Raw genomic sequence first — 14,272 nt, 5'->3', positions numbered from 1 at the left:
CTGTTTATCTTATGCTCAGACTATTTGTTTTCTCCATAGATCCCCCTATGATAACCGAGTCCAAGAGCATCGAGGCCATCACAGGCAAGCAGGCGTACCTCCGCTGTGAGGCCTCAGCTGAGCCCAAGCCGGACTTTGAGTGGTATAAGGATGACACAAGGTAAGGCTTTGGTTTTGTATCAGTCATGGATCGGAGGATACAGGGTGTAAATGTTACATTGTATACAAATTAGAATAATATAAAACGTGTGAAATAACAGCACAAACCATTGTCACTGAAAAATCTGATTAATAAGGCAGAAAGAGATATAAAGTAGCAGTTTTACTGCAGTTAACCCTCCCGGCCCCTTCTTTCATCAGCTCAGTGCAGGAAGGGTGTAGCTAAAGGCACATGGTGCCTGGTATGAAAATTCAGCCTTGTCCCCCATCCTGGATGACGCTATAATATAAGCTAAGGGCCCACAAACCCCTGACATTATAGAACTGAACTATTCCAAGGCAAAGGTCAGGAAGTGTTGTAGGTACTCCAGAGAAGCGGAAGACTTCAGTCTATCAAATGAAATGAATGCCATCTCCAGAAGGAACATGGTAGACAGGAGACAAGATGTGTGACCTTTACTTACTGACCCCGAGGACTGTGTCACTTTAAGTAATCTCTTTTGCAGGATAAACAGCGCACAGGGTCTGGAGATCAAGAGTATGGGGAACCGATCCACTCTGATGGTTGCAAATGTCACTGAGGAGCACTATGGAAACTACACCTGCGTGGCCGCTAACAAGCTGGGTGTCACCAACACCAGCCTATTCCTCTATAGTGAGTATACAACATATACATATACACACCAGCCTATTCCTCTATAGTGAGTATACAACATATACATATACACACCAGCCTATTCCTCTATAGTGAGTATACAACATATACATACACATATACACACCAGCCTATACCTCTATAGTGAGTATACAACATATACACACCAGCCTATACCTCTATAGTGAGTATACAACATATACATACACGTATACACACAGGCCTAAACCTCAATAGTAAGTATACAACATATACACATACACACCAGCCTATTCCTCTATAGTGAGTATACAACATATACATACACGTATACACACAGGCCTAAACCTCAATAGTAAGTATACAACATATACACATACACACCAGCCTATACCTCTATAGTGAGTATACAACATATACATATACATACCGGCCTATACCTCTATAGTGAGCATACAACATATACACACCAGCCTATACCTCTATAGTGAGTATATAACATATACACTGCGTGCAGAATTATTAGGCAAATGAGTATTTTGACCACATCATCCTCTTTATGCATGTTGTCTTACTCCAAGCTGTATAGGCTCGAAAGCCTACTACCAATTAAGCATATTAGGTGATGTGCATCTCTGTAATGAGAAGGGGTGTGGTCTAATGACATCAACACCCTATATTAGGTGTGCATAATTATTAGGCAACTTTCTTTCCTTTGGCAAAATGGGTCAAAAGAAGGACTTGACAGGCTCAGAAAATTTTAAAATAGTGAGATATCTTGCAGAGGGATGCAGCACTCTTAAAATTGCAAAGCTTCTGAAGCGTGATCATCGAACAATCAAGCGTTTCATTCAAAATAGTCAACAGGGTCGCAAGAAGCGTGTGGAAAAACCAAGGCGCAAAATAACTGCCCATGAACTGAGAAAAGTCAAGCGTGCAGCTGCCAAGATGCCACTTGCCACCCGTTTGGCCATATTTCAGAGCTGCAACATCACTGGAGTGCCCAAAAGCACAAGGTGTGCAATACTCAGAGACATGGCCAAGGTAAGAAAGGCTGAAAGACGACCACCACTGAACAAGACACACGAGCTAAAACGTCAAGACTGGGCCAAGAAATATCTCAAGACTGATTTTTCTAAGGTTTTATGGACTGATGAAATGAGAGTGAGTCTTGATGGGCCAGATGGATGGGCCCGTGGCTGGATTGGTAAAGGGCAGAGAGCTCCAGTCCGACTCAGACGCCAGCAAGGTGGAGGTGGAGTACTGGTTTGGGCTGGTATCATCAAAGATGAGCTTGTGGGGCCTTTTCGGGTTGAGGATGGAGTCAAGCTCAACTCCCAGTCCTACTGCCAGTTTCTGGAAGACACCTTCTTCAAGCAGTGGTACAGGAAGAAGTCTGCATCCTTCAAGAAAAACATGATTTTCATGCAGGACAATGCTCCATCACACGCGTCCAAGTACTCCACAGCGTGGCTGGCAAGAAAGGGTATAAAAGAAGAAAATCTAATGACATGGCCTCCTTGTTCACCTGATCTGAACCCCATTGAGAACCTGTGGTCCATCATCAAATGTGAGATTTACAAGGAGGGAAAACAGTACACCTCTCTGAACAGTGTCTGGGAGGCTGTGGTTGCTGCTGCACGCAATGTTGATGGTGAACAGATCAAAACACTGACAGAATCCATGGATGGCAGGCTTTTGAGTGTCCTTGCAAAGAAAGGTGGCTATATTGGTCACTGATTTGTTTTTGTTTTGTTTTTGAATGTCAGAAATGTATATTTGTGAATGTTGAGATGTTATATTGGTTTCACTGGTAAAAATAAATAATTGAAATGGGTATATATTTGTTTTTTGTTAAGTTGCCTAATAATTATGCACAGTAATAGTCACCTGCACACACAGATATCCCCCTAAAATAGCTAAAACTAAAAACAAACTAAAAACTACTTCCAAAAATATTCAGCTTTGATATTAATGAGTTTTTTGGGTTCATTGAGAACATGATTGTTGTTCAATAATAAAATTAATTCTCAAAAATACAACTTGCCTAATAATTCTGCACTCCCTGTACATACACGTATACACACAGGCCTAAACCTCAATAGTAAGTATACAACATATACACATACACACCAGCCTATACCTCTATAGTGAGTATATAACATATACACACCAGCCTATACCTCTATAGTGAGTATACAACATATACACACCAGCCTATACCTCTATAGTGAGTATATAACATACACATATACACACCAGCCTATACCTCTATAGTGAGTATACAACGTATACATATACATACCGGCCTATACCTCTATAGTGAGTATGTAACATACACATATACACACCGGCCTATACATCTATAGTGAGTATACAACATATACATATACATATACACACCGGCCTATACCTCTATAGTGAGCATACAACATATACACACCAGCCTATACCTCAATAGTGAGTATATAACATATACACACCGGCCTATACCTCTATAGTGAGTATATAACATATACACACAGGCCTAAACCTCAATAGTAAGTATACAACATATACACATACACACCAGCCTATACCTCTATAGTGAGTATACAACATATACATACACATATACACACCGGCCTATACCTCTATAGTGAGTATGTAACATACACATATACACACCGGCCTATACATCTATAGTGAGTATACAACATATACATATACGCACCGGCCTATACCTCTATAGTGAGTATATAACATACACATATACACACCGGCCTATACCTCTATAGTGAGTATACAACATGTACATATACACACCAGCCTATACCTCTATAGTGAGTATACAACATATACACACCGGCCTATACCTCTATAGTGAGTATACAACATATACACATACACACCAGCCTATACCTCTATAGTGAGTATATAACATATACACACCGGCCTAAACCTCAATAGTAAGTATACAACATATACACATACACACCAGCCTATACCTCTATAGTGAGTATACAACATATACATATACACACCGGCCTATACATCTATAGTGAGTATACAACATATACATATACATATACACACCAGCCTATACCTCTATAGTGAGTATATAACATATACACACCGGCCTATACCTCTATAGTGAGTATACAACATATACATACACATATACACACAGGCCTAAACATCAATAGTAAGTATACAACATATACATATACACACCGGCCTATACCTCTATAGTGAGTATGTAACATACACATATACACACCGGCCTATACATCTATAGTGAGTATACAACATATACATATACACACCGGCCTATACCTCTATAGTGAGTATGTAACATACACATATACACACCGGCCTATACATCTATAGTGAGTATACAACATATACATATACGCACCGGCCTATACCTCTATAGTGAGTATATAACATACACATATACACACCGGCCTGTACCTCTATAGTGAGTATACAACATATACACACCAGCCTATACCTCTTTAGTGAGTATATAACATATACACACCGGCCTAAACCTCAATAGTAAGTATACAACATATACACACCAGCCTATACCTCTATAGTGAGCATACAACATATACACACCAGCCTATACCTCTATAGTGAGTATACAACATATACATACACATATACACACCGGCCTATACCTCTATAGTGAGTATACAACATATACATACACATATACACACCAGCCTATACCTCTATAGTGAGTATACAAGGTATACATACACATACCGGCCTATACCTCTATAGTGAGTATGTAACATACACATATACACACCGGCCTATACATCTATAGTGAGTATATAACATACACATATACACACCGCCCTAAACCTCTATAGCGAGTATACAACACACACACAGACCAGCCTATACCTCTATACTGATATAATACATACAGTACATATACACACACCAGCCTACACCTCTATACTGATATAACACATACATATACACACACACACACCAGCCTACACCTCTATACTGATACAATACATACACACACACACTAGCCTATACCTCTATACTGATATAACACATACATATACACACACACACACACACACACACCAGCCTATACCTCTATACTGATATAACACATACATATACACACACACACACCAGCCTACACCTCTATAGTGATATAATACATACTTGTGGTCGGATCGGCTATCAGAAAGGTGAACCTGACCTATCTAACCCTATCTACAACAAGCAGTAGAGTTATGCCATAACTGCCGTGGTAGGGCAGCCTAAAGGGGCTAAAAAGAGCAGACCTTAGTTTAGAGTAAATATATACATACCGTTACGACACCCAATTTTGAACGGAAAAGACCTTTCACGATGAAGGTGTGGAATATACCGTATATATCACAGTGACTTCCATCTACCTTACCTCTTTGTCTTGTGCACCGGCACATCGTTCTTGGAGGTGGCTGATGCTGATGCGATTGAAAGAGCGGCCGGTAACCAGAAACCATTTACTCCTATGTTGACTAACAACATATGACCATATAACGAGAAGGTCTGAATCCTGAGAGCAGCAGACTGAACAATCAATGGTGAATCTGTTGGAAGGGCCTAGATGAACTCCAACCATCCGCCAAGGGCCCTGATCGGGCACCGACTGTTCCTGGTGGCAAAATACTTCACCTCTACTTATTCCCCAGGCCACACTTTTATTTTTTTATTAAGGACCGAAAAGTTAGAACATGGTGTCTGCCTGGGGAACCATGCACAGGAATACATGGCTATTTCGATTAACGAGCTAATGTTACCTGTAATAAGGACGGAACGTACACAATACCTGCAGTTGTGACAGGAAATAAGCTTAAGGTCGTGATAAACTATGTATGCTGCGCCTGTAGTCGTGATAGGACTTGTCGTGTCTGTAGACGTGACAGACTTTGTAAAGTCCGCCTTATTACTGTACCTCCTACTGGAAGACAGACAGATATCCAGGACTTAGGACCAGGGCCGTCTTTACCAAGGGGCAAAAGGGGCAGCTGCCCTGGGCCCAGTTGCTCCTGGGGGGCCCAAGGCAGCTGCCTCTTGAGCCCTGCTAGCCACTGCCCCGGGTGTCAGGCTGTCAGCTACACAGGGGGTGCTGCCATGCCATGCCTGCCGGCACTCCAGCCAGCGTACTGTGTCTGTGAGAGCTATGATCTAGGACCTTAGATGACATCATCACCATGTGACCAGTAACCTAGCAATATTACTGGTCACATGGCTATGAGGTCATCACAGGTCCAATCAGGAGTGTTGCATGAGAAGTTTGCCTTAACTGTGGAGCTTTTTTTGTGAAGATTACATCAGAAAAAGGTGACAGGGGCTGTTATGCTAATATACTGTAAACTACTGTATAGTGGGGTGCTGTATACTGTGGGGGGCTGTATACTGTGGGGGGCCTGTATACTGTGGGGGGCTGTATACTGTGGGGGGGGGCTGTATACTGTGGGGGAGCTGTATACTGTGGGGGGCCTGTATACTGTGGGGGGGGGCTGTATACTGTGGGGGGCCTATATACTGTGGGGGGCCTGTATACTGTGGGGGGCTGTATACTGTGGGGGGCTGTATACTCTGTGGGGGCCTGTATACTGTGGGGGGGCTGTATACTGTGGGGGGCCTGTATACTGTGGGGGGCTGTATACTGTGGGGGGCCTGTATGCTGTGGGGGGCCTGTATACTGTGGGGGGCTGTATACTGTGGGGGGCTGTATACTGTGTGGGGGGGCTGTATACTGTGTGGGGGGGCTGTATACTGTGTGGGGGCCTGTATACTGTGTGGGGCTGTATACTGTGGGGGCCTGTATACTGTAGGGGAGCTGTATACTGTGGGGGGGCCTGTATACTGTGTGGGGCTGTATACTGTGGGGGCCTGTATACTGTAGGGAGGCTGTATACTGTGGGGGGGGCCTGTATACTGTGGGGTGGCCTGTATAGTGTGGGGGGCCTGTATAGTGTGGGGGGGCCTGTATAGTGTGGGGGGCCTGTATAGTGTGGGGTGGCCTGTATAGTGTGGGGGGCCTGTATAGTGTGGGGGGCCTGTATAGTGTTGGGGCTGTATACTGTGGGTGCTGTATATTGTGGAGTGCTATACTGCTGTACTGTATACTGTGGGGGCTGTATACTGTATACTGTGGGTGCTGTATAGTGTGGAGTGCTATACTGCTGTACTGTATAGTATGGGGGGCTGTATAGTGTGGGGTGCTGTATCGTGTATAGTTTGGGGTGCTGTATACGGTGAGGTGCTATACTGCTCTACTGTATACTGTGAGGTGTTGTATACTGTGTGGTGCTGTATACTTTGGGCTGCTATACTGCTCTACTATATACTGTGGGGTACTGTATAGTGTGGGGTGCTATACTGCATACTGTGTGGTGCCGTATACTATAGGGTGCTATACTGCATACTGTGGGTTGCTGTATACTATAGGGTGCTATACTGCATACTGTGGGGTGCTGGGGTGCACTGTAACACTAGGGTGAGGCGAGCCCTGGTCTCCTTCCTGCAGAGCGGTGCCCACTTCCAGCCTGAGCCCAGCTGCCCAGAGCACTGATCCTGAACCGCCGGAGTCTTCAGAACTGGAAGTATTTACAGTCATTCACTGGACTCTACCAGGGGTGTGGATTTGTTGTGTGTGTGTTGTGGTCGAGGGCGTGATTGCATGCTAGGGTGTGGGAAGGCGGGATCCAGGGGGCCCAAGTAAATTTTTGCCCAGGGTCCAATCAATATTAAAGACGGCCCTGCTTTGCCGGGAACCAACACCCTCAGCCCAAGTTTGTAGATGAAGTAAGCATGCCTGGGAGAAGATGATGTCCGCCAAGGCAGGCTTGGGATGACTGCTTATAAAGAAAACACTGAAGACCCAACAAACTAGAAAATAAAAGTCAGAGAAAACAATAACGTGAGTGAGGCTAATGGCGCAAGCCACGCGTGCCAGCCACCACGAGAAAATTGTATTGTGAGCCACAGATGACCGAGCCATGGGAGCGGGTCTGAAGGCAGAAAAGACATGGAACCTCCTTGTTCTGGGACCGCACAGCCGGCCTCGAATGGCGGAGTTATGCGTGTAAAATTTAAACGGAGAAGCCGTGCGTGAGAGACTCTAATGGCAATTTATTTTTTTAAAACGATGGTCACCACAGCACCACCTCGTATTGGCCTAAGAAAGACAAACATGGTTGACCATAAACCCTGATGCAACGCCAACTGATAGACATCTAGTGCACCTATAAACCTAGCACGGAATCGCGGACTCAGGCTTGCCCATAAAATAATACTTACATACAAGAACATCGGAACTCAATTACAGACGCCTTGACCAAATCTGCTTGTGCCCCCCTACACAGACCACTGATACACATTTAGGAGGCCTCAAGCACACGACCGTTGTTTTATTCCGTGTCCGTTGTGCCGTTTTTCGTGATTTTTCTGCGGACCCATTGACTTTCAATGGGTCCGTTGAAAACTCGGCTAATGCACTGTATGTCATCCGCGTCCGTGATCCGTGGTTCCAGTCCGTCAAAAAAATATAACCTGTCCTATTATTTTCACGGAAAACGGTTAGCGGTCCGCCATTCAAGTCAATGGGACCGCTAAAAAACACGGAGGCACACAAGATTGTCATCCGCGCGTCCGTTTTTTTTCCTATCATTTGCATGGCAAACCTGTCTTAGATTATCAGACTTTCTGGATGACTGGATGCCGGATGACACTATGTTGCACAATACAAACCATTTCCCTATAAATCAATCACATTCGGTCGATACATTGGGTGAAAGGAATTTCCGTAGAACAATAAGTTGCGCCGATTGTGATGAATACAATGGATCCCGTCCTCCGGAGATTTAAAGATACAGTTGTTGCTGAGGTCATGAATAATGTATCCTGCGGGGTCATTAAATATGCATGGCGCGGCCGGCTGCACCGACGTTCCCTGACATGGGATTTTTGGAAAGCCCTAAATGTTTGAGAGGCTTTTAAACTTGTCCGATGAGTAAAAGCGCAATTTGGTTTAATGCGCTGAGTGCTCGGCGGCGTGTAATAAGTGCGGGGTGTCATTAGGTTAAAGAGGCGGACGGGCCCCGGGAATCATCACCGACTATTAGAAGCCACTTATGTGTCAAGTGTAGAGGAATCCTGGGGGGGGGGTATGAACCCCTCATCTCAATACTCACAACATATATGACTCATATACCCCAAGCCCCTATACATCATATAATGGGCCCCTTAGATCTGTGGAGGTCCCGAACACATCATATAAGGAGACTCCCAATGTCATATGCAGAATAATACCGCCATAATGCTGCTCAAATAAAAGTACTGTACAGCACCCGGGAATGTATAAATCAGTGGCCACATAATACTGCCATGTAGTGAACACACTATACTCTCATACAGTGGAAACGGAAGAGCATCATACAGTACCGTGCAGCATCTACTTGACTGGTGCCTACAGAACAATACCATGCCACATAGAACACATATGACACACACATAGTGCCATACAAGGCCCACATCATACTGCCATACCCTGCCGGCAGACTGTATCAGTGCCATATAGTGCCCACATAGGTAATACTACCGTACACTGTCAGCACTGTCTTACAGAGAGCCTACATGGTATGATATATAAAATATACAAGCACAGCTGGCCCCATGTTACAGGTCTGCATCCTACACCGCTCCCGGTAGACCTTTACAATTGGATGTGGCACTACATGTACCAGCAAACCTTTCCACAGCACATTCTACTGCATCATAGAGGGGGGGGGGGGTCTGCGGAGCAGCTTTCACTGGAAATGTCTGACGGCGGATAAACCCTTCACCGATCATTATGACTCGGGGGAAGACTTATATTGCTATAGAAGTAAGTGCCCCCCCGGTGTGTATAGATGGAGGGTGGGAAAACAGGAACGCACCGAACTCTCTGCACACCTCATATACACACCATACATACACACCGCACACATACACATACCATACACCGCACATACACACCATACACCGCACACACAAACCGCACACATACACACCATACACCGCACACACAAACCGCACACATACACACCATACACCGCACACATACACACTGCACACACACACACACATACATACACACCGCACACACAAACCGCACACATACACACCATACACCGCACACATACACACCGCACACACAAACCGCACACATACACACTGCACACACACACACACACATACATACACACCACACACACAAACCGCACACATACATACACACATACATACACACCGCACACACACACACACCATACACCTACACCACCCAGTTTATACTTCTGACACTCATGTTGGACTGCATCTCCATCTAGTGGTCAGTTTTCAAACTGCAGCTGCATGTTTTAAAATGAAATCCATATAATGCCATGCAACTGTATTAGAGCAGATTATAGTGAGTGCTAGCTCTTAGGACTAATGCTAATACCATTATACTGCTATGTGGAGTGGGGGGGATGAGCTGTGCCACCTGGGCTGTACATTATTATAATATCCAGGGCTATAATATCGCCGCCTATTATGGACGGCGCTGATGTTATAATCTCCAGTCACTGAAGATGGATTTTAATCTCGAAAATCTTTGAACTATTAGGAGCTGTAATTCTATCCTGTGGGTTACTGACGTCGAGCGCCGAGCGCGGAGCTGTGCCATAGTGAAGTTAACCCCTTCCTACCTGCCCTACCGATTACTGGTGTGGTCCCTGCAGCAGAGAGGGCTGTTCGGAGGGCAGGGGGGACACAATCTGTGCCTTCCCTAGAGACCATGGGCTGTAACCAGTGACCTGTATAGGGGGCTACGCAGAGAAAGCGCAGACTCTGTATTCCCTGAGCGTGAAACTAAAGAGCTGTTATTCCCAATGTCCAGAGGCTGCGCGTAAAGCTAAAGGAGGGCAATAAGACACAACGGAGCCTTCGCCTTTGGCGCTATACTTTACACAATTACCGTATGAATATGTTCAGTTACCATAGACAAGCATTCAGGGTGCCTCTAATATGTCGGCTGTCATGTGGTCGTATGAGTGCCTTTGCCACGTCTACTCACCGGAGTGGGCACCAAGGTAATTGGGAGTGGAGGACACAAGGAGGGGGACAAGACTGCGGTGCCTGGGGGACAAGAGACCTCCGGGCTCCAGAATGGCTGCCTATGGCTTCAACTTCCTGTACTTAGATACAGGAGGAAGAGCAGCTCTGGAGCACTGACTGCTGCTCTACCAAGTGAAACACTGTGCAGTTCGTGGATGTTTCTGCTCTTTGAGGCTAAGTATTCTGTATGAGGCAGGTAAATGGTGAGAGTTATACTTCCGTTGGCGGCAGCTATAACGAGACGGTGGTGATGTCACAGTGCTCGGTGACCGCCTCTCGGTTATCTTTGAGGATGTCCTTCTTAGGCTACATGCACACTACCGTATGTGTTTTGCCGTCCGCAAATTGCGGATCCGCCTCCAAAAAACGGATGTCATCCGTTTTTTTTTGCGGATCCATTGTAACAATGCCTAAAATGGACAAGAATATGACATGTCCTATTTTTTTTTTTTGCGGGGCTACGGAATGGACTTACTGATGCGGACAGCACAAGCATTTTTGCGGACTCATTGAAATCAATGGGTCCGCATCCTATCCGCAAAAAAAAAGGAACGGACATGGAAACAAACAACGTTCATGTGCATGTAGCCTTAATGGGATCTTTTTAGGGATTCTCTTTGGTTCTGCACTTTGCTTCTGTAGTTTATGGATAAACTGCAGATCTCTGCTTGCTCTCAGCGAATAGGAACAATCTCATACACATCTAAAACAGTCTTCTCCAAGCTGGAGGTCTGTTACAATGTATCAGTCTAGACAATCCTCCACCTTTCAGAAGCACAAATCTCTTAATAGTTCTGATCGTTTGTTACTATGTATTAGTGCAAGTAAAATATATCAGTCTGCAGTCCACAAGAGGATTATTCACTGTAACAAATCCACAGCTGGATGTAAACAAGAATGTCTCCATTTACTGACAGCAAGCAGAGATCTTGTGTAAAAAAAAAAAATACAAATATTAGACTAAAGTAACAGGTTCCCCGTGAAAAGACCTTGTCAGTGTCCCCATGATAACACTTTGTATAGCACAGACAGTAAACTAGAGATCCGATTGGTTGTTTTGAAGCCCAGTGGCCCTATGACAATGCTGGGTGGCCAGAGCACAGGAGCAGGAAGTGTTATCATGGGGGCAGAACTATGGGATATTACCTGCCAAGGTTACTTTACGGGTTTGATGAAGGGCCAGCCTGTGTCGTCTCTGGCGGCTCCCACCCCTCGTGGTAAGTAACGTCTCCTGCCGCCGAGGTCTGCTGGCTCCTTTATTCCGACCCCTCGTCTTTATTTTTTATGCCTTTATTATTTCTTTTTTTTCTCCAGAACGTGTCATCCCCACAAAACCTATCCGTGCCGCAGGTCAGTATGTCGTGTGCAGACTGGAGACAGCGCCTGGGTCACACTCCAGAGCACGGGAGACCTACCTCGGGGGAAGCCTGACACCTGCTGGCGTGGGAAAATAGGTGTCAGGAACAGGGCAAGAACTAGCTGCTACATTATAGAAACTCTAGTGTGACAGGCAGCGCACTGCCTCTGCAACCTGCAGGGAACGGGCACAAAATGTTGTGCTGATTCATTTCATATCTTTATAGACGGTAGACTTGGGATTTTCCGATACAGTGCTCCAAACCTCCTGCATATGGTACTTATGAAAGACAATAAAGTATTATTTCTGCCTCTAGTCACCACTAGGGGGAGCTCCTTGGATAAGGATTCATTTAGAGTGCGTGGTGTACAATCTGTATGCAATGAGCTCTCTCTAGTGGTGGCTGTATAATCTGTATACAGTGAGCTCCTTCTAGTGGTGGCTGTATAATCTGTATGTAGTGAGCTCCCTCTAGTGGTGGCTGTATAATCTGTATGCAGTGAGCTCCCTCTAGTTAGTGGTGACTGTATAATCTGTATGTATGGAGCTCTCTCTAGTTAGTGGTGGCTGTATAATCTGTATGTAGTGAGCTCCCTCTAGTGGTGGCTGTATAATCTGTATGTATGGAGCTCCCTCTAGTGGTGGCTGTATAATCTGTATGTATGGAGCTCCCTCTAGTGGTGGCTGTACAATCTGTATGTAGTGAGCTCCCTCTAGTGGTGACTGTATAATCTGTATGTAGTGAGCTCCCTCTAGTGGTGGCTGTATAATCTGTATGTAGTGAGCTCCCTTTAGTGGTGGCTGTATAATCTGTATGTATGGAGCTCCCTCTAGTGGTAGCTCTATAATCTGCATGTAGTGAGCTCCCTCTAGTGGTGGCTGTATAATCTGCATGTAGTGAGCTCCCTCTAGTGGTGGATGTATAATCTGTATGTAGTGAGCTCCCTCCAGTGGTGGCTGTATAATCTGTATGTAGTGAGCTCCCTCTAGTGGTGGCTGTATAATCTGTATGTAGTGAGCTCCCTCTAGTGGTGGCTGTATAATCTGTATATAGTGAGCTCCCCCTAGTGGTGGCTGTACAATCTGTATGTAGTGAGCTCCCTCTAGTGGTGGCTGTATAATCTGTATACAGTGAGCTCCCTCTAGTGGTGGCTGTATAATCTGTATATAGTGAGCTCCCTCTAGTAGTGGCTGTATAATCTGTATATAGTGAGCTCCCTCTAGTGGTGGCTGTATAATCTATATACAGTGAGCTCCCTCTAGTGGTGGCTGTATAATCTGTATGTAGTGAGCTCCCTCTAGTTGTGGCTGTATAATCTGTATGTTGTGAGCTCCCTTTAGTGGTTGCTGTACAATCTGTATGTAGTGAGCTCCCTCTAGTGGTGGCTGTATAATCTGTATGTAGTGAGCTCCCTCTAGTGATGGCTGTATAATCTGTATGTTGTGAGCTCCCTTTAGTGGTGGCTGTATAATCTGTATGTAGTGAGCTCCCTCTAGTGGTGGCTGTATAATCTGTATGTAGTGAGCTCCTTCTAGTTAGTGGTGACTGTATAATCTATATGTAGTGAGCTCTTTCTAGTGGTGGCTGTATAATCTGTATGTAGTGAGCTCCCTCTAGTGGTGGCTGTATAATCTGTATGTAGTGAGCTCCTTCTAGTTAGTGGTGACTGTATAATCTATATGTAGTGAGCTCTTTCTAGTGGTGGCTGTATAATCTGTATGTAGTGAGCTCCCTCTAGTGGTGGCTGTATAATCTGTATGTAGTGAGCTCCCTCTAGTGGTGGTTGTATAATCTGTATGTAACTAGTGAGCTCCCTCTAGTGGTGGCTGAATTTTATGTAAATCTGTGTCTATGCAGAGGATTTGGAGCACTGTATCAGGAAAAGGAAACCTTTACCTTGATATAAATAAAGGATACAATAAATCAGTTGGGAATTCTGGATTTATTGAGATAGCATTCAGTGGTGGACATACAT

General features: G+C 44.9%; 1 protein-coding gene across 3 annotated transcripts in view; it reads left to right on the top strand.

The window, feature by feature from the left end:
• Positions 1–14,272, top strand: part of LOC120994382 (limbic system associated membrane protein) — a 695,952-nt gene that overhangs the window by 645,931 nt on the left and 35,749 nt on the right. For 2 of the 3 annotated variants that reach the window (XM_040422903.1, XM_040422902.1), the window contains exons 5-6: positions 40–160; positions 666–814. In XM_040422903.1, the coding sequence (XP_040278837.1) occupies positions 40–160; positions 666–814 (270 nt within the window). Of the gene's footprint in view, positions 1–39; positions 161–665; positions 815–12,253; positions 12,290–14,272 lie in introns of all 3 variants that reach the window. The other variant, XM_040422900.1, reaches the window with a different exon arrangement.

Source organism: Bufo bufo, chromosome 3 (genome assembly GCF_905171765.1).
Source record: "Bufo bufo chromosome 3, aBufBuf1.1, whole genome shotgun sequence".
NCBI lineage: Eukaryota > Metazoa > Chordata > Amphibia > Anura > Bufonidae > Bufo > Bufo bufo.
Note: the sequence above shows the minus strand (reverse complement) of the source record. Positions and strands in the feature narration are given on the sequence as shown.